General features: G+C 60.4%; 1 protein-coding gene across 1 annotated transcript in view; it reads right to left on the reverse strand.

Moving 5' to 3' along the window:
* The window catches only part of SARDH (sarcosine dehydrogenase), a 64068-nt gene that overhangs the window by 32872 nt on the left and 11445 nt on the right, over nt 1–19751 (reverse strand). Inside the window, exons 8-14 of the mRNA XM_032634003.1 lie at nt 17020–17124; nt 15768–15897; nt 11852–11938; nt 11440–11530; nt 7209–7350; nt 4571–4654; nt 2293–2406 (exon numbers count right to left, since the gene is read on the reverse strand). Coding sequence (XP_032489894.1) covers nt 2293–2406; nt 4571–4654; nt 7209–7350; nt 11440–11530; nt 11852–11938; nt 15768–15897; nt 17020–17124 — 753 coding nt within the window. The remainder of the gene's footprint in view (nt 1–2292; nt 2407–4570; nt 4655–7208; nt 7351–11439; nt 11531–11851; nt 11939–15767; nt 15898–17019; nt 17125–19751) is intronic.

Below are 19751 nucleotides of genomic sequence, written 5' to 3' on the forward strand. Positions count from 1 at the left end.
GAGACCATGAAACATCTGTCTAAAACTTGCACACACATTTTCAGAGCAGCATTATTCATAATAGCCCGAAAGTCGAACAACGCAAATGTCCATCAACAGATGAACGGGTAAAGAAAAAGGAGTGTATCCGTGTAATGGGAATATCGTTCAGATAAGAAGTAATGAAGTACTGTACGACTTCCTAAAACATGGATGGTCCTTGAAACATGCCAGTCACAAAAGACCACCATTGTACGAGTCCATCACGTGAAAAGTCCAGATGAGGTAAAGCTACACAGACAGGAAGTAGATTAGTGGCTGCCGGAAGGTGGGGATGCGGTGAGAAAATGGGCTGATGGGTATAGGGTTTCCTTGCGGGGGAGATAAAAAGGTTCTAAATTAGACTGCAGTGATGGTTGCAGAACCCTCTGAAAATACTAAAGCATGTACACTTAAGTGGTTGGGTGGTATGGTATGTGAATATATCTCAGTAAAGCTGTTTTTTTTTTTAAAACAAAACAAACAACAAAAAACAAGGCAACATGTCTCATTATTTCCCTCCATACGGTACGCAAACGCTTGGCTCCAGTCTCAAGGTTTTCTGCTGTCCACCTGCTTTTTCTGCTTGGTCTTCCCTTGCAATGTCACTCCATCTTTGCCCTAAACCCCTCACCCCGTCGCTGAGCAGATGTGCCAATCCCACTGCTTTTACGGGGGAAAAAAAAAAAAATTATAACAGCAAAGCTGCCACTTAGGGAGCATTTACGGTGTGTGAGGGGCCCACGCCATCTCCTCCCGCCCCGTGTGGTACAGACACCACTGCCTGGGAGCAACTGTGATTAGCACCCTCACAGCCGGGTGCCCTCTGAGGCCCAGGGGCAGTACGTGGGCCACTCAAGTTTACACAGGCGGAAACGATGAGCTATTCATCACCTGGGTCTGTCTAGTAGTGCCCCGACCCCGAGAAGCCACTGTGCGCATCTCTCCCCGCTCTGCGTTCGGCGATGCCACGTGGGTGGGTGGGAGGGAGCGGACGGTGAGGGCATTTATACAGGGGAAACTGGCCAGCGCCGGGGATCAGGCTTCCCCCGGGGACAGCTGGTTGTTACACAGCACCCCATGGGGTCTGCACAGCTCCTGAGCCCCGGAGGCTGCTGTTCACCCCTCTCCAGACACCATTACTCTTTAATGGAGCCCCCTTCACCCATCAGACATGTGGTACCTTCGCTTACACTGCTGGGGTTGCAGATCAAACCCCAAAACAGCTTCCTGGGCTGACTCTCGTCTAGCCAGGCTGGGAAGTTGCAAGGCTGAGAGCAAGTGCATGTTTTCGTGCTTTGGGACTGTCGAGGTGCCTTTGCGCGGGTGGGATGCAGCCACGAAGCCAAGTTGGCATCCCCTCCCAGCGCCCACATCCTCAAGGGCCTGAACATCCCGCAGGCCTTGGAAGCCACCGTGCGGAGGTGCCAGACGGGTCCCCGTTTGCTCCCCGGAGAGGCAGCCCCCAGGGACTCCCGGGCTTTCAGACGCACATGCCTCCCCTTCCATTTCAGAAGCCCCCTCCTCCAATGCCTTTACTAGAGCAAACTTTGGAGGAAAGCGTGCTTCCTCCCCTTCAGGACCGGGTGCAGAACTAGTCACGATAAAAATGCGGGCCTGTTCAAAATGTATTAAGAGTTTCCAGGCAGCAACAGCAGAGCTTTGCTTCTAAGCAGGGGGCCCCACGTGACTGCAGGGGTCCCAAGCCCAGGAAGCTTCCCAGGCCAGCCATCCCTGGGGACCCCCAGGCTGAGGTCTTGGCCCCCTCTCAAACAGATACCGAAGGGACTTTCTTTCCCTCCCCAGTCGGCCACGTGCATGGGACACAGCACGTTCTGCTGGGTAACAAAACAGCTGGGCGGCTCAGAGGGGAAGCTGGCATAGTCTTTCCTGCAGAAGCTGCCTGTGAGAACTTCCCTGTGTGATGCAGACTCAGAGGGACTCACCTCAACCCCAACAGAAATGAGGAGCCGGGAATGGAAGGAAGGGGCCAGGAGCGACCTGAGAATCGGAGCAGCTCCAAGAGGCTCAGAGAGGTGAAGCCCTGGCCCGAGGCCACACAGCCAGACCCAGGCCTGGCTTCAGCCCCACTCCTTGAGCAGGCCTCACCGCTGCCAAAGTCTTGGTACAGACGGGGAGGGGAGGGCAGAGGAGAACATCACCGATTCCTCCACGAAACTGAGCCGGCAAAAACGGGGGTGGGGATAGCCGGCAGAGAGGGCCAGCCCACGGAGACACCCGCCTTTCTATCCCATCAGGGATGGGGCGTCCTACCACGTCGTGGTGGGGCGGGAAGTCGAAGGTGTACTCGTGGCCCAGCAGCCTGCCGTAGACGTAGTCCTCGTGCGCCCGCTGCCTGTAGGCCCCGTAGTAGTCGTAAGGGAGCACCTGGGGCAGAAGAGGGGTCGTCACCGGTCCCGCCCCCTCCTCCCCCCTCCACGCACAGCGTGGCCCGGTGCCCGCGGCCTGGCCAGCCCTGAGCCGGGTCCTGCGGAAACAAAGGTCCACAGGGCAGAGCTGGTCCTGCCCTCTCCGAGCCCCGCTCTCGAGGGGCAACGCGCTGTGGACGAGGCCGGGGTGGAGGCGGGGCTCGGGCATGCCCTCCACGTTGCACAGGTGACACCACAATCTCCATGGCGGTGGGAGCGCTGGGGCCCTGGAGGGTGGAGAAGGAATGGGGTGTGCTCGGGTAGGGAGGGACGGCGAGGGATGGGGCTGAACGGGAAACAGAGGCGGGTTGACTGGGACCTTGCGGGCCACGCCAGGGCTTCCGATTCAGCACCAAGGCGCTGGGATAAGGCCCAGGGATCAGCTTGCGGAAGGAGAGGGAGGGGGGAGTCGGGGCTGGGGTGGCCGCAGCGGTAGCTCCAGGTGCTGTTGCCATGGTGATCCGGGACCAGGTCCTGCTCGGGGTCAAGCCCTGCACAAAGGGCCTCGCGCTTCTGGGAAGGGAGATCCTCTCTACAGATGAGGAAACCGAGGCACCGAGAGACTGAAACTTGCCTCAGGTCACAGGAGAGTCCTGAGCGCCTGGCGTGAGCCCAGGTGGTGGGCCCCAGAGGCTGGCCCTCAGCCATCACTCGCCTTGGCTTCTCCTGCACTCGGTCAGCCGCTCTCAGAGAGGCCCAGGACCCAACACCCCGCACCTGGTCCTGTCCTGTGGATGGGGCCCCTCCTCCTCCCCCAGCCCTCCCTCCTAACTCTGCAGCCACTCCTGGAAAGGTTGTGAACAAGCCCGCCAGTTCCCGCCTACCAGCACGGCCAGCCCTGCCCAGTCTCTTGTCACTGGTGAGAGCCGAGTGTGAGATTCTGACTGCGTCAGGCCTCTTTGCTCCCCCAAGCACACCCCCTACCCCACCCCACTCCAGCTCAACCTCTGGCGTCCAGGGAGGGGCCTTTACAGGAATCTCTGTAGGAAGTCATCTCCCTGGCCCGCCAGGTGGCTCCCCCTGGCACCTGAGTCCCCTGCAGGAACATCCCAGCCCGCCGTAGCCTGGCCAGGGGTCAGGGGTTTGGGGACGTCTCGTCACCCAGTGCCCTGGACTCCCAGGATGGCTCCCGGGTGGGGATTGCACAGCCTGCCCATCTCGGGACCAGGGGTATGTCGCCGATTCCTGCTCTGGTCTCATCGCCTTGCCCGCGGATTCCGGGGGAGAGGGGGCTTCCAGGGCGGACCAGGCTGGCTGCAGTGGGTTCTGCAGAGACCTGCTCAAGGAGGGGTCTACCTAGGCACCTCCTCTCTGCTGACCCCAGAGAAGCAGGGGCAGAAGCCATCAGGAACTCTGGCCTCCATCCACCTCACCTAACATGCCCTGGAACTTGCCTTGGCACATAGCTGCTACGGAGATGGGAGATGGGTCGCACTGGAAGGGGACTGGTGAAACATAGCAACGGGAAAGGGGTTTTAATTTGTACAAATCTGGATCAAGTACTATCCCCCTGGTTGTATGAAAGCATCCCCTCAGCATCACATCACCTGCTCCAGAGACCGCAGGCTGAGGGTCTCCCAAGCAGGACGGTTTTGACTCTTCTCTGAGGACCCGGGTCCCTGAGAGGCACTGGGTGGGGGCTGGGCAGCCTCCAGGAGGGCACCCAGAGGCCAGGACGCTGTGGAATACCCGCTTACAAGCTAACACACAGAATGCATAATTTTGTGCTAAAATCCTCCTACTAACATTCACAGTTGCAGTTGCCAAAAATATATGAACAAAATACGAGAAGATACTCTAATTTCTCCCGTAAACTTGGGGAGTCTTGTTGTGCAGCCTCCACCCTGTGGAACACCAGCTCTCCTGGCCCCTGGCCCATTTGGACCGTGGAAGGCCGGGCACCATGCGCGGTGAGGGATGCCTGTGGGGACATCCCACGACCTCAGGTGGACCGGCCGGGGCTCGGCTTCTCCAAAGGCCAGGTGACTCACCCGCCCCACGGCACTAAGGACAGGGAGACACACAGCCATCTCCGGTGGGGAGGACGTAGGCGGGACGGTGGGCAGGGGCTGGGCGCAGGCCGGGCTGGGGGCATGGCCGCTGGGTGCCGGGGAGCCACTCACCGGAGCCGCGCCGTGGGGACTGAACCATCCCGGCCTCTCCCAGCCGTGCCGCTCCTGGAACACGCAGCCTCGTGCGAGGAGTTCCTGGTTGTGGAGGGAGAAGAGGCCCACTCAGGCCTGGCCAGACGCGCAGAGCAGGGCAGGGAGGGGAGAATCCACCACCCGGCACTGCAGTGGGCAGCGGGCAAAGAGGTCCCGGTACTCGGGACCAGGACCCAAGCCCAGGCTCTGACTCCAACTGTGCGGCCCTCCCAGCACCCACACTGCCCGCCTCAAGAATCCTCCGTCTGCAGAATTACCTTCTCTTATGGACCAAATTGCACCCGGAAATTCCTATGCTGAAGCCCTAACCCCCAGTGTGACTGTATTTGGAGACGGGGCCTGTGAGGAAGGAATCAGGGTGAAATGAGGCCCTAAGGGTGGGGTCCGAAGCCTTATTAGGAGAGGAGAAGCCACCAGGGCTGTCCCTCTGCCAGGAGCAGACACAGCGGGAAGGCGGCTGCCCTCACCAGGAACCGGTCAGCGGGCACCTGGATCCTGACCGCCCAGCCTCCAGAACTGTGAGAGATGAATTTGAGCCCCCCAGCCTGTGGTGTCTGTTACGGCAGCCCGAGCAGTCTGGGACACCCAGTGACCCAGCGATGGCACAGCTAAGTGTACACCCAGGAGAAATGACACCAGGGACGCAAACAAGCCTGTGCACACATGCGTTCACAACCACTCAGAGGTGGGGACGGCCCAGGTGCCCATCAACTGACGAACGGATGACCAGTGTGGTCCATCCATACGATGGGATGAAGGAAGCACATTCTGACACCTGTTACATCATAGATGAGCCTCAGAAGCAAACTAAGGAAAAGGAGCCCGGTCACCAAGGGTCACACAGTGTACGATTCCATTTATGTGAAAAGACCAGGACAGGCAAATCCAGAGAGACAGAAAGTATAGATCAGTAGTTTTTCTAGCCTGGGGGGGTGGGGGCAACATGGGGAGTTATTGCTCAATGGGTACGAGGTTTCCTCTTGCAGTGACGAAAAGATTCTGGAACTGGATAGTGGTGATGGTTACACAGCTCCGTGAATGTACTTAATCCCCCTGCGTTGTATACTTTAGAATGGTTAAAATGGCAAGTCGTATGCTATGTGTACTTTACCACAATAAAAAATTATAGCAGACACAATAAAGTAATATGGCGGCAGATTTCTTTGAAAATAAATTTAGCCTGGGGGGAAGAAAGAATCTCCGCTCTAAGGTTTGGAAGGGCCCTGTGCCTGGGGCCGACCCAGCCCAGCGCCCAGGAGGAGCGGGCTTCGGAAGCTGAGCGTGGCCAGGCATTCAAGTGCCAGGACCGATGGGCGCCAGAGGCCAAGACGGCCCGAGTCTCCCCCTCCCCGTGGGCCACCATCTCGAGGGGGAGGGCGCTCCAGGTCACATGCCAACTGGTAACCCCCGGATGCGTCCTCCCTGGACGTCCAAGGGGGTGGCAACCAAGGACACAAAGCCCACTCCCCTCCAGTGAGCACGGAGACACCTCCACCAGAGACGCATCACCCTTCCCGGGAGGGAAACTGGAGAGCAGGCTCCTCTATTTAACAAAACACACGCCAACCGTCAACGGCTGGGAAGTGTCACCAGGAGGGTGCTGACGAGGAAGTGAAGTGTGGGTGAATGCAGATTCCCCCCCGGGGGCAGGGCTGCTGCACCCGCCAAGCCCCCTCCAGGCAGAGCCGTGCACATGTGAGCAACGTGTCTGAGCCCATCTTCCACCTGAGAGTCATCGAGCAAGCCCTGCCCTCCTTGGGGGGCTGCTGCACTGCAGGGACGGTGCAGGCCCGGGGACAGGCTGGGGGAACCCGAGCCCATGTGGGGCCCAAGATTCCCAGCTGGCCCTCTAGGCCAGGCTGGAGGACAGGGCAGCCCGGGAGCCAAGGATGTCTCTGTCCTGGGGAGGTGCCGTGGGCACCAGCTCCCTCTGGGGTCCAGGCGCTGGAGCCCCAGATGAAGGAGGCTTCTTCTGCTTAAACGTTACCTGCTCACTGCACCCTGCTCACCTGCCTCCCGCCCCAGCCACCCAGTCAACGAACATTCCCTGAGCACCTACCCAGAGTCAGGCTCTGCGCTCAGAGTGACTGGGGCCCAGCCCCCGTTGCCAGGGTCCTCGTAGACAGGCAAGGAAGGGGGGACAGAGGTGGACTTGGGGTTGTGGGGGTGGGTAATGGGAGCACAGGGAAGGCACCTGGGTTGTCAGGGGCCTGGGAGAGTGCCCAGGGGCAGGCCCCAGGAAAGGGCACCTGACGATGGGTTTCATCATGTAAGTAGAAGCTTGCCGGGGAGGAAAGACATCCCAAGCAGGCCCCACAAGCAGGAGCACGTCTTCTTAGCACGCCACTGCCTGGTCCTGCCCTCCTGATGGGTGACTGCACGCACCTGCTGGTGCACCTGGCCCTCACGACCCCCCACTGTGCTCCAAGCACATTCCCTCGGTAAGTGCCCAGGGAGCAAAGGAGCCAACGCCTGCCCTGCAGCTGGGGGCGGGGGGGCGCTGCATGCACTCTGTCACCCCACACCTGGGGCTCCCCGAGAGCGCCGGCACAGAGCAGGCACTGGCGGGGGGGTGGGGGTGGGGTGGGCGTGGCACCTCGTGCAGGGGGTCTGTCCTCATGTTGCGTCCAGCCAGGGGCTCGTCGTGGGGGAAGACGACCGAGTAATTCTTGGAGTAGGACTCGTGGCTGCGCTCTCGAATCCAGCGGCCGTGGGCCGTGAGCGAGTGATGGAAGCGCCTGTCGTGGATGGAGTGGCCCGTCACTGCCTTGGGGACCCTTGTCCCCTCTACGGGAGTTCTCCCTATGGTTCAGGCCTCAGGGGGGCTCCTGGCTCTCCGTTCTCCCACCAAGGGGCCTTGGGCAGCCCGCAAATCTTGGGGAGCTCAGCGTCCTCGCCTGCAGCCCCCTACAGCTGACGGGCGCAGGGAGCGGACACCGCAGGCTCAGGGCCTCAGGCTGGGGACGTGCGTGGGGTGAGCCGTGCTCCTTGCCCCTGACCTGGGCCCCGGGCCGGACAGGCCCCGATGATCTCGTGAAAGCTAACGTGAGGGATCTTCGGAGTTTAGGGTTAGCAGATGTGATGGAGCGCCCCTTTCCCCTCGGTGCCCCTCAGCGGAGGCCAGGGGTGAAGGTGATGGCCTCTCGGGTCAGACCCCCAGGAGGCGCGAAGGAGCGGGAGAAGTCCCAGCTGTGTTGGGGGCCCCGCTCACAGGGATGGCGTGGCCGCGATCCCTGCACGTTTGTCCCCTGGCAGCTGGGGGGACACCAGGTGCAGCCACTCCACCCATGGTGGTGTCCAACTCTGCCCGCGGGTCCCACGCGATTTCCTGCTGAGCTGAGAGGCCCCTCCCCCAGCCTCCACAAAGGGAGGACAGCCAGGGCCAACCAGCAGCCCTTCCATCTGGTCCCCAGAGTGGCCAGAGCTGCTGGGCTGCGTTACACGCTGCGCCACGCAGCCCCTCCCAGGAACAGCCCACCTCTCAGGCGCCCAGCTCACTGCGGCCCCCCCCCTGCCCACTCCTTCACTCCCCACCTCCCCCCAGCTGTGTCCCCATCAGTGCTGCCGTCCTCAGGGGCCTGGCCTGAGCCTCGGCAGGGCTACCCAGCGTGCCGCTCTGACCTGGGCAGGGGCTGGTGCTGCAGATGTGGGAATTAGCATGACAGATATTATTCGTAGTGACTGCCATCGTGGAAGGAGCCCTTTTCCAGGGCAGGCCCAGGGCTGAGGGCCACCTGCAAGAACCCCTCGCGCAGTCCTCAGAGTGGCCTCAGGTGTGGGGCTCCTGGTTTGACTCATTCCACGTGACAGGAACCTGCTGCACTGAGCCAGGAGCTTCCAGAAAGAAGGGGGGCCATGAAGAACCGCCAGGGGCCTGGGGAGGGGTCCCAGCGGCGGCACGTGGGGCTGCAGGAGCAGGCTGGCGAGGGGCTGAGCCAGGGCGGGAGGAGGCCAGGAGACTCACCCTCCTTGGCAGCAGGAGCCCAGTGGCTCCTGGGATGGGACGTGGTCACCCACCCAGCCTCGCTGAGAGTGGGGCTCCTGGGGGGCTCTCAAGGGGGGAGGTGGAGCCTCAGTTGTCCTCTCAGACCCCCTGGGTGGCAGGGACCAGGGAGGGGGATGGGCCTGAGGCAGGGCTGGGTGATCCCTGCACAGGCACATCCGACCCCTCTAGACAGGCCCCCACCAGCCCCTCTGCTCGCCCCTGTGCACGCCTGTGGGTGTCAGGGGCGGGGGCACTCAGCTCAGCCCAAGCACGACAGGGGTCAGCAGTGGAAGGAGCACTCCCCGTGGCCCACAAGGACCTGGCTGCTGTTTTCCACCTGCATACAAGCGGGCAGAGGGGCCTGCAGCCGGGGTCCGGCGTCCAGCCACCCTCCTGACATAACAAAGAGCGACTTCTCCTTCTTCCCTGGTTGCCAGGACCCCAAGAGCTTTCTTTAAAAACAACGGCCCGTGCTCTGGGCCCCACCTATGCCAGGCCCTGGAGGAGGCGACGCATCCCTACCATGAGCCTCAAATAACTCCACTGAGAAGGTGGATCATTGTTCCCATTTCACAGATGGAGAAACCGAGGTCAGAGAGGAGGAAGAACTGGCTAATTGGTGGGGAGCCGGGACAGCTGAGAACCTGTTGGGGTGTCCAAAGGGGGTGCCACCGCCACCATCCGTGAGGCAGCTGCTGTGGCCTGGAGGGCACCTGGTGCCAGGCCAGCCCCGGGAGCCTCACATGCAGGCCAGGGTCCAGACACGCCCTGGACCCGGCCCTGGGCCCCGATCGCCTTCTCAGGTACCTCTCTCCCCAAGCCTGTCCTCTGCGTGTAAGACGAGGAGGTGACATGGGTCAGAGTTCTGCTCTGACCTCCTGAGTGTCTAAGCAGGGGCACAAGGCTGGCGCTCCCTCGTCCGGGTTTTTTGGTGACTCCCTGACGCAGTGCCCTCGTTTCCTGGCTCTGCCTCTCTTGTGGCGCCTGGGTCTCCATGCCCCGCTCAGGCCAGGGAAGCAGAACATCCCATCAGTGCTGAGAGGCCCCGGGTGCCGGTGCCACAGCTGGTCCGGTGGTGGCAGCCGTCCAGTATGTGAGTGGGGATGGGGGCGGGGGGGGTGGGTGCTGGGTGGACACGGACGCCCCACATCAGTGACCGCTCAGGCCCGATGCCATGAGCCGGTCATCTCCTGGGTGCATTGCCTGGACCAGAAAGGCGGGTGGCCCAGATCACAGCCCTGACCCCTACCCACTGGGCCCCAGCACTCAGGGGCTCCCTCCCTGGGCTCTCTGCCTTCCAACCTGTGACGCAAGGCCCCAGCCAGGCCGGGGCAGAGGCAGGAGCTCTGCCTTCCACCCACAAACCCGCCCACAAGAGGCTCCCTCTAATGTCACACTTGTGAGAAGAGGTGGCTGAGGAGGGAGGCTCAGACCCATGCCAGGGGCCTCCACCAGCCCTGGAGGTGAGAGGCCACTCGGCGAGGTCAAAGATACGCCCTGGTCCATCCTATGCCAGTGCTGAGGCCTCACCCCGCGAGGGAAGCCGGACGGCAGACAGCCCTGCAGGGCTGGAGCTGGGTCCCTGCCCACTCTGGCTCGCACGCGGGGTGACTTCAGACAAGATGCCTCTTGCGACGGCGCCTCTGTTTCGCTGTTTGTAGCGGGAGGGGCTTGGACTGGCCCATCCCTGAGGCCCCGTGCAGCTTTATCATTTCTGGAACATTCCTCTCTTGGGAGAGCACGTGGGCACAGACCCAGACAGACTCCAGGGTGGCGCCAGAGCGGACCATGCTGTGCCAGGCGCCATGGGGCGGGCGGCAGTGGGGGGGACCTCAGGGTATGTCTGTCTGTCTCTGTGGGGGCCAGACATCCCCCCCAGTGGACACAAGGTCCCCAGCGGGCCAGGCAGGGACGAGGTGAGCAGAGGAGCTGGGGTGTGCCGAGCTGAACCAGCGGCACCTCCAGCCCTGCCACCTCCAGCCCTGCTGGGCAGCTGGGATCTCCCCAGTCACGGCGGAGCGGGCCGAACACCCACAGAGGCCCCTCCAAGCCACTGCCTCGACTGCCACCTGCAGGGCTCGGGGCGCAGAACTGCCACCTGGGGGCCAGACCCCAGCCCCACGGATTGCCACCCTCCGGACCCGGCCTGGGGGCACCCGCATCCCTGTCCTGACTCATAGAGGTCAGTGGGCAACCAGGACGCCTCCCAACTCTGATATCAGTGCCCCCTGGGCTCAGCTCGGCTTTGTTTAGTGTTTCCGTGTGCAGACCTGATGCCGAGCGTTTTACCTACACAAACACGCTCACTGCTGCCGGCGACATTTACAGCATATACATCACACCCCAGGTTACAGAGAGGAAAGTGCTCGGCACAGGGTCTGACTGATTCCAGACACCCTGTGAGTGAGGGATGGATGCAGCTGACATGTCGCTCAGGGCTGCCTGTCTCCCAGACCCGCACATGTCCTAACAATGACCACCAATTCAGCCCCATTTCCTGGGCAGACTGTGCAGTCCCTCCGGCTCCCCGGGCCTCAGTCTCCCCATCTGCAAAGTGGAACGGTAAGATCCCACTGCTGTTCCCAGAGCTGTCAGGCGGGTCAGGCAGGACGCTGGGACAAGAGGTCCTGGAAACTGTAGAGGGCCGAGGATCTGCCAAACCCAGGGACCCTGCAGCACCGCCCCCACTGGCAGGCTTCTTCCCTTACTGCCACCTCTTCCAAGAAACCCTCTGGATTTCAGGGAAGGCTCCTTTCTAAATAGCCCTGGATATTTACCCCACCCCACCCCACCTCATCCTAGGGCAGCCACCTCCTGCCCACGGGTCCCAGCGGGCACTTGCCTGATGTCGTAGCTGTGCATGTCCTTCTCCGGGCGCCCGTGGATGATCCAGTGGGCCAGCTCCTGCCCACAGCCACCTCCCAGCATCATTCCTGGCAGGAGCAGAGCCACAGGTCTGCAATCCAGCCCCAGGGCCCTGCACCTCAGTTCTGTGCCCCTCCCACCTCTATGGGCAGCAGCAGCCCCTAAGCCCTGGATCTCACACCTGGGGTGCCACACACCTCCTAACGGGACCTCACCCCCTCCCGGCAGGCCTGTCCCATCTCCACCCCTGTCAGGGCTGCAGTGCTGCCAGGCCCAGCACCCCAACCCGGGGTGGGGGGGGGCTCTGAGAACTGAAGGAGAGGCCCAGTTGGCTGTCTTCACTTGCAGGGATGCCAGGGAGTCGGGGACGCACTGCTGCCCACACTCACCTGCACTGTTGAAGCCGCAGCCCAGGAAGAACCCACGGAGCTCGGGTGCCTCCCCCATCAGGGGCTTGTGGTCCGGTGTGAATGACTCTGAAAGGGAGGGTAGGCCTGAAGCTCCCTCCCGGCCACGTGCTCCTGGGCGGTGTCTCCCAAGAGGGCAGTAATTGCGGTGGGGGTGTGTAGGTGCCTCCTTCATCCAGACCCTCCCTATCCTCAAGACCCAGCTCAACGCTGCTTCCTCCAGGAAGCCTCCGTGATTGCTCCTGCCACATCCCCCTGAGTTCCTCAGCATTTACGACCTGAACTGGGTTCTGCCTTGGGGGGTCCTGGTGTGTCTCACGACTATCACCATTCTCCTGCTGGTGAGGGGCCGCTCCCTGAGCCCCCATCACTGCACGGGGCTCCCGGTCACTGTTCCATCTTCCTGCTGTGTCACTGCAGGGCACTCTCGCCCTCTGGACCACGAGTACCTTGAGGGCAGGGGCTGGGCTTTGCCCACTGTGTGCGGTGTCTCGAGGCCTAGCACAGGGCCCAGCAAACAGCAGGTGCTCGCTAAATGTTCACTGAGTGAATGAAGGATCTTAAGTTCTTTGGGAGAGGAGACCAAGTCTCTCGCTTCTGTCTGCCGTCAGTGTGCCAAGAGCAGAGGCCGGGATCGGAGGGAGAGGGATCCTCGGGCATAATGATAAACAGCTGGACTTTGCAGCCGCAGTCCCGGGTTCAAACCCTGCTTTACCCCTTCCCAGCTGTGTGACCTTGGCTAAGGCCGCCCTGATTTCCTCATCTGTAAAATCTGGATCAGGGTATTTACTTCACGGGGCTGTGAGTTAGTCGGTCTGCAAATATTTGCAGCCCACCTGTTTGTGCCCAGAACTCGGCCACGGGAGGTGGCTCCGAACAAGACAAGCCCCACCCCTCGGGGAGCCGACGGGAGAGTGAGAGGGACAGAGAGTAAATGGGTAAATAAGGGGAAAGGGGAATGCCTGGGGAGAAAACACAGTGGGATTCTGGGTCTGGAGTGACCGGGGGGCTGGCTGCTTCTAATCGCCCCCCTGGCGCCATCATAACCCCGGGTCACAGAGGAGGACGCTGCACAGCCAGGAGCTGGGGCCACCGGTCAGGGCTGCCTGGCTCCCAGCCGGGCCCTCAGCCGCCGTGTGCACGGGTCACAAGCGCTGTCTTTCTCCCTGCTGGTGACCGGTGACCCCGGTCTCCGATCTTCAGCATCTGAGCTGAAGGAGGCCACCAGCCCTGGGAAGCTGGGGAGCCTCCCAAACAGCCACAGGGGAGGGTGGAAGAAGCAGGGCGGAGAGGAGGGCAGGGCCTAGGGTGAGTCCCTGGAGGCCACGGTGACGCTGGTGAGCCTCCGGGGGAGGCGTCAGGAGGGGCGAGAGCCCTGTGAGGAAGCGTCAGGGGCCTCTCTGGGGACTGTGTGGAGGTCGGGCTGCAAGAGGCAAGCCGGGGGTGGGGGGCAGGCGGGGGGCGGGGGCCGGGGCGCAGGGGGCGGCTCCCGCGACAGTGATGGGAGGATGCAGTTATGTTCCGGGATGACCCGGTGAGCACTTTGCGAGTGTTGTAAATGTTTCCACAACGTTCTGAGCAGCCTTACAGAAAGCCAGCAGGAGGGAAGTTTGGGGGTCAGGGTCGCCTGGATGTTTAACAAATGACTCGAGAGGATGCAGGATGCACGGGACAGGGGCCCCCACCTTGGCTCTGACCTCCCGACCTTGGAACGAGAGGTCTCCCCGCCCCCAGCTTCCCCGAAGTCAAGGGGGCCTGGGACTTCCCTGTTCTGCTCTGGAGGCCGGGGGTCATTGACCGGCCTGTCCTCCCTGGTGAGAAGTGCTGATGTCCCCACGGAACCTCCCTCGCAGCTGGGAAACCAGACTCCACATGCATCTCCCCCGCAGTAGGGCTTCCTGGGGGCCATGACCCCCAGTCCAATTAAAGCGAGAATGCTCCCCGTGCCCCTGGGATTGCTTCGGGCCTGGGTTTCTCACTGCCAGCCCCACGCAGCCCCGGGAAGCTGCCGGGGCAGTGAGCCCTCGGCCCTCACCTCGCACCCTGTGCCCCAAGACCCTGGGGTTGGCCGGGGGACCCCAGCTGCCTCTCCCCAGAAAGCTGTCCTCTCGCCAAAGGCTCTTTCATGAGCTGAACAGATTAAAGCAGTCGGGGCTGGCGGCTGTGCAGACACTGTGTGTGCCGGAACCAAGAAGCCTGGACTCCCCGTCAGTCTGCAGGCTGGCGTCGGGACCCCTCCTCTCCCCTGGTCTGGCCTGCCCCTCACGCCCTGCTCGGCCTGTAGGAATGGCTGTGCCGGCTGGCCTGGGCCTTGCCCTGTAACCTAATGTGTGGCTTCCTCGTCTCACTCCACCTGTCACCCATTTCACAGATGCGGACACCGAGGCTCAAGGAACTCAGAGCCTCAGACACAAAGTTTCCTCTTTGGGCAACTGTATCTTTCAGAACCTCTCTCCATCCCTAGGTAGGCACATCCTACCCGTTTCTTGCCTTTTTTGAGGATTAAAGCGATACCATCCGCGCAGGAAGGAGGGGGGATGCCCACACGATTCTGCTGGAACCAGCCTGGAGTGGCGTGTCTCGCCCGCCCGGAACCCTGGCCCTGCAGCCCCCCACGGCACCCTCTGGGTGGCCCACCCTGCTCCCACCACCCCTGTACCTCCCGCCCTCAGCCCCGCAGCTGAAACGTCTGGGCCCCAGGGCCAGCTTGGGCCCCTCTACGTCCAGAGGCCACCGTCTGCCAGGACCCCAGGCCAGCAGCCTCACCCCTGCACCCCAGTGCCGTCACACGGGAACGTGCTGCCCCCCTGTCCCGAGCCCACCCGCCTTGGGTTCCTGCTTCGGGAGCTCCGCCCAGCCTCCCACACAGGCTCCCCCGCTGTGCTCCCCACGTGCCCGGGCACGAGGCAGGCGCTCAGCTGTCAGAAGGAGCTGGGCGGATGCTGTGCGAGCTCCCCCACACCACGTCCCCGCTGACGTTGTCCCGGGCTTGAATCTTATTCTAGAACCTTCTCCATCTGCACACAGCCTTTGAGACACTCAGCGTGCCTGGGCCTCCCCCACCCTGGGGTCCCTGAGCTCCCTGGGCAACCCCAGGATGGCCCTCTCTCAGGCTCCGTCGTCGAGTGGTCACCTCTCCGTGCTGAGCTGTGAGTGACCCGTGCTGGGACAAGTCACATCAGTTTGAATGTCCAAAGTCTAGCCTGGCCGGCAGGCCCTGAACAATAAACTAGTGGCCTTGGCCAAACGCGTCAGTGCTGGGGGTCTGAGTCCGTCCCACCTGGTGTTCAATCCCCGTGGGCACCGGCCGGCCGGGCAGGGGCAGGGGCTGCACCGTGCATACCCAAGGGGGGCATCGGAAGTTGAGCCACTCTGTTCTCCCCCTGTCCCTCCAGCTTCCTGCAGCTCAGCTTTCCCAGGGGCCAGAGGGGAGGCACCGGCTTGGGTCTTTCCATGCTGTGTGGGCGTGCGGCCCTGCTGGCCTGCCTGCCGAGGGCAGAGGGCAAAGGGGGCGAGGCTGACCTGGAACGGGGGTCTCCGGGCCTGTGAGAATGGCATCAGGGAGGAGCTTGGCCCTGTTCTCCGTGCTCAGCCTCACCAGGCGCTGGGAGGGCACTCATCCCATCTTACGGATGAAAACACCAAGTTCCAGGGACAAGTCAAGTAGGGGCTGAGCCCGGCGGGACCTCAGGAGGGACTCACGCGGGCGTGGGCGGGAGGAAGCCTGGCCATGTGCCCGTGGGCGGACTTCTGCCCTCACCGAGCTCACGCCCTTTGCCTGCAGAGAAGATCGAGCGCGGCACCCGAGGCCCAGGACGGAGGGACGGCCGGCGCGCGCCCGGTACAGGCCAGCCTCAGGGGGCAGCCCCCCCCCGCCGGCTCCAGGACCCCCACTCACCTGGGCCGCAGACTGTGGACTTAATCCCCGTTTTCTCCAGCACGGGGACCCGGTTGATGGCACCTTCAATGTGCTGGGTGAACACATCCCAGTCCAGGTCGAAGAGGCCAAAGGCAAACTGGTCTGACACCTGGGGAGGTGGGCAGGGAACCTGCCCTGTGACAGCGCCCCATGGGAGTGAGAGCCAGGCAGGGCCTGGCCAGCCTCTCGATTAGGTGGTGACAGCGCTGGGCTGGTCCCCGCAGTGTGTCTCCTCTCCCCCGGCCCCTCAGCGGCCCGTCTGCACCCCCTTCCAGCCCCGCCCCAGGCCCGCCTGCTCTGCCCGGTCGCCCTGCCTCCCGCCCTCCTTCACCCCATTCACCTAAGTCAGATCGGCCCTACGTGAGCGGACCCTGCCCACGTCTATCGCCAACCCACAGCCACGCTGACCTTCCTTTGGGTCTTCGGGAAAAGCAAGCCTGATCTGACCTCAGGGCCTTCACCTCCACCTGGGGCAGCTCCTCCCCCCACCTTCTGTCTGCTCGAAGTCAGCTCCTCAGGGAGCCCTGCCCGAGCACAGTCCGAAGGACGCCCTTCCACGCCAGTCTCGCTAGGCTTATCCTTAACCTGCTAACTTCACTCAGGGCACAGACCGCAGTCCCAAATTGCATTACTTCTTTGCTTATTTACCGTGTGTCTCCCCACCAGAATAGAAGCCTCTGGGGACAGGGACTCTTATCTTGGTCTCCCTCTTTCTCCCCAAAGTTAAACAGTATCTGGCTGAAAGGACTCATTTTGTTGTTCAATTTGTAGACTAAGTGCATGAGTAGGGGAGCTGGGGTGGCCCGTACATGCTCGAGGGGGCTGGGGGTGCTGAGGGGGCCGCTGGCCCTGCATGAACCCCAGGAGCTGTGCCGGAGGGAGACACAGCTGCAACCACGGGGGGTGGGGGAGGGCATGGGACTGTGTTGATGGACAGAGGGCTTCAATGCTTTCATAATCTTCTAAAGTCATCATTTAACACTTTGCGGCCTCTGACGATTGATGTTTTGAGGCAAGCCCTCCACCTGCCCCGAGTCTGGATTTGCCTGTGTGCCAGGTTCTTCAGGGGTTGGATAAAATGGGTTTGACCTTGACCCTGTGGGATGGGGGACCTGCCACTTCTCAGGTAAGCCCCCAGGGTCGGGGGAGCTCCGGGGGGACAGTCTCCGGAAGAAGGCTCCTCCACGCTGAGACGCAGCCCCAACCCCTCCCTCGAGCCCTGGTGTCTCACCTCCTCCCAGAAGATGGGGTTGGTCTCGTAGCCGCCCACGGACAAGGCGTCCCCTTGGAGGCGGAGGTAGATGGAGGCGTCGTGGTCGCGGACGTTGGGCATGTTCTGCAAGGTGGAGCACAGAGGCCTCGGGGTCAGGGTCACAGACCCAAGCTGGGCCCACAGTGCCACCTCCTCGTGGTAGGACCCTGAGGACAGGGTGGACCTGGGGCCTCTGCGTCACACAGTGGACAAACCACCCCACTGAAACCCCATAAGATGGCAGCAAAGATGGAAGGACGGAGGGAGGGAAGAGAAAAGGATAACCCACAGAACACAGCAGACGGGGGATCTCAACCGACGCCGGAGGTGCAGAGTGGATGGGGGAGGGCCGGTGCCTTAGCTCAGGGCTGGGAGAGGGGAGACAGTTTGCCAGCCTCTGTCCAGTCCCCTCCAATCTGCAAAGGCCGAGCCTAGGGCAACCCCAGGTCCCTCTGCAGGGGGCGGTGGGCCGAGTGTGTATGTGTGCATGCATGTGTGTGAGTGTGAGAGGGAGTACGTGCGTGTACGTGAACAGGAAGTTGGACTAGGGTCTCTTCAAAGCAATTGGACCCAGATACCTTCCATCCCCGCCGCGTGCAGCCCAGGGCCTGGCCCTACCCTGCAGGGGCCCTGAGGTCTGTCTCTGGAGAAATGGGTCCCCAGGGGCTCCAGGCTCCGGGGAGGTGAGAAGCCGGCTGCCATCCCCCCTCGACAACAGATTGGAGAGTCTTCTGTGGAGACACTGAGTGGTCTGGGGAAGACTCCAGACGCTGACATGGAGATCCCTCACCAAAGAGAAGGGCATTTGACAGAAGGACTGGATAAGACCAAGGACATCTTCCAGATATTAGGCTAAAACAGATTAAGGCATGGAAATCAGGAAAGGGAAAAAAATAAGGAAATTAGAAATTCAATCCTGAAGGTCCGATGTCCACCTTACAGGGGTTCCAGGAAGAGAAAATGGAGTAGAAGGAAAGTCAAAGCAAAAACCCAAGATGATTTCTCCGACTGAAAATTGTGAATCTCAGTATTGAAGGGCCCACAAGTGACCAAGCCCTGTGACTGGACCAGGCCTGCACCAAGGCCACATCAGGATGGAACATCCGGTGAACAGGTGGGTCCTAAACAAAGAAACAGCGTTCCTGGAGGCTGAAGACCTGAAGCAAAGTCCTCAAAATTCTGAAAGACGATTTTAAATACAGAATTCTCGACCCAGTCAATTCGTCAACCGACTGTAAGAAAGAATAAAGATTTTCTTCAGACATTCACGGACACAAAAACGTTTACTTTCCAGGTACCCTTCTCAGTAAGTGGCCAGAGACCATATGCCATGGATCCAGGGAGCAGGAGATCCAAACAGAAGATAGGTGAGGAAGGTCCCAGGGTAACAGCCGATCAGAGGCTGATGGAGAAGATAAGAAGGCAGCGGGAGGAGTCCTTCAGGGAGGGGAATGGGACTTACAGACTTAATGGGATTTCTCTGCCACGTATGAGTATGCAGAAAATATTACTGATATGGGCTTCCCTGGTGGCGCAGTGGTTGAGAGTCCGCCTGCCGATGCAGGGGACGCGGGTTCGTGCCCCGGTCTGGGAGGATCCCACATGCCGCGGAGCGGCTGGGCCCGTGAGCCATGGCCGCTGAGCCTGCGCGTCCGGAGCCTGTGCTCCACAACGGGAGAGGCCACAACAGTGACAGGCCTGAGTACCGCAAAAAAAAAAAAAAAAAAATATTACTGATAGGTGTTTGACAGATCTGTTGAGATGTTTGGGGGAAAATTGTGACGGTTATGAATATAGATGCAAATATCCTTGACAAAATACTAGGAAACTGAATCCAGCAACATAGAAAAAGGATTACATACCATGACCAAATGGGATTTATCCCGGGAATGCAAGGTTGGTTTAACATCTGAAAATCTGTGTAATATACTATGATCAGTAAAGGACAAAATCCACTAATTATTTCAATAGATGCAAAAAAAGCATTTGACAGATAAAACCCTTTCATGATAAAAACACCCAATGTCTAGGAATAGAAGGGAACTTCCTGATAAAGAGTATCTGAGAAACACCCACAGCAAATGCATGCTTATTTGCAGTGTTTCCTCTAAGACCAGAGGCCAAGAGGGAGGTCCACTGTCGCCACTGCCATTCAACATTGTACAGGAGGTCCTGGCCAGGGCAGGAATCAGGCAAGAAAGAGTAATTAAAGGCAACCAGAGGGAAAAAAAGTAAAATTATCTCTAGGTGCGGATGACATGATCTTACATAGAGAAAACCCTAACGACCCCACTAAAAACTACTAGAACTTATAAAATAGTTCAACAAGGTTGCAGGATACAAGGTCAATATACAACAAGCAGACAAAACCCACTGTATTTCTATATACCAGCAGTGAACAATCAAAAATGAAATTAGGAAAATAATTCGATTTACGATATCAAAAATAATAAAATGCTTACAAATAAGTTTAACAAAAGAAGTGCGAAACTTGTACTCTAAAAACTAGAAGATGCCTTTGAAAGAAATTAAAGAAGATGTAAATAATGGAAAGACCTCTCAAGTTTACAAAATGAAGACTTACTATTGCTAAGATGACAGTACCCCCCCAAACTGATCTACAGATTCAACACAGCTCCCACCAAAATCTCAGCTGGCTTCTTGGCAGAAGTTGACAAGCTGACCCTAAAATTCGTATGGAAGTGCAAGGG

This window comes from Phocoena sinus, chromosome 6, assembly GCF_008692025.1.
Source record: "Phocoena sinus isolate mPhoSin1 chromosome 6, mPhoSin1.pri, whole genome shotgun sequence".
Lineage (NCBI taxonomy): Eukaryota > Metazoa > Chordata > Mammalia > Artiodactyla > Phocoenidae > Phocoena > Phocoena sinus.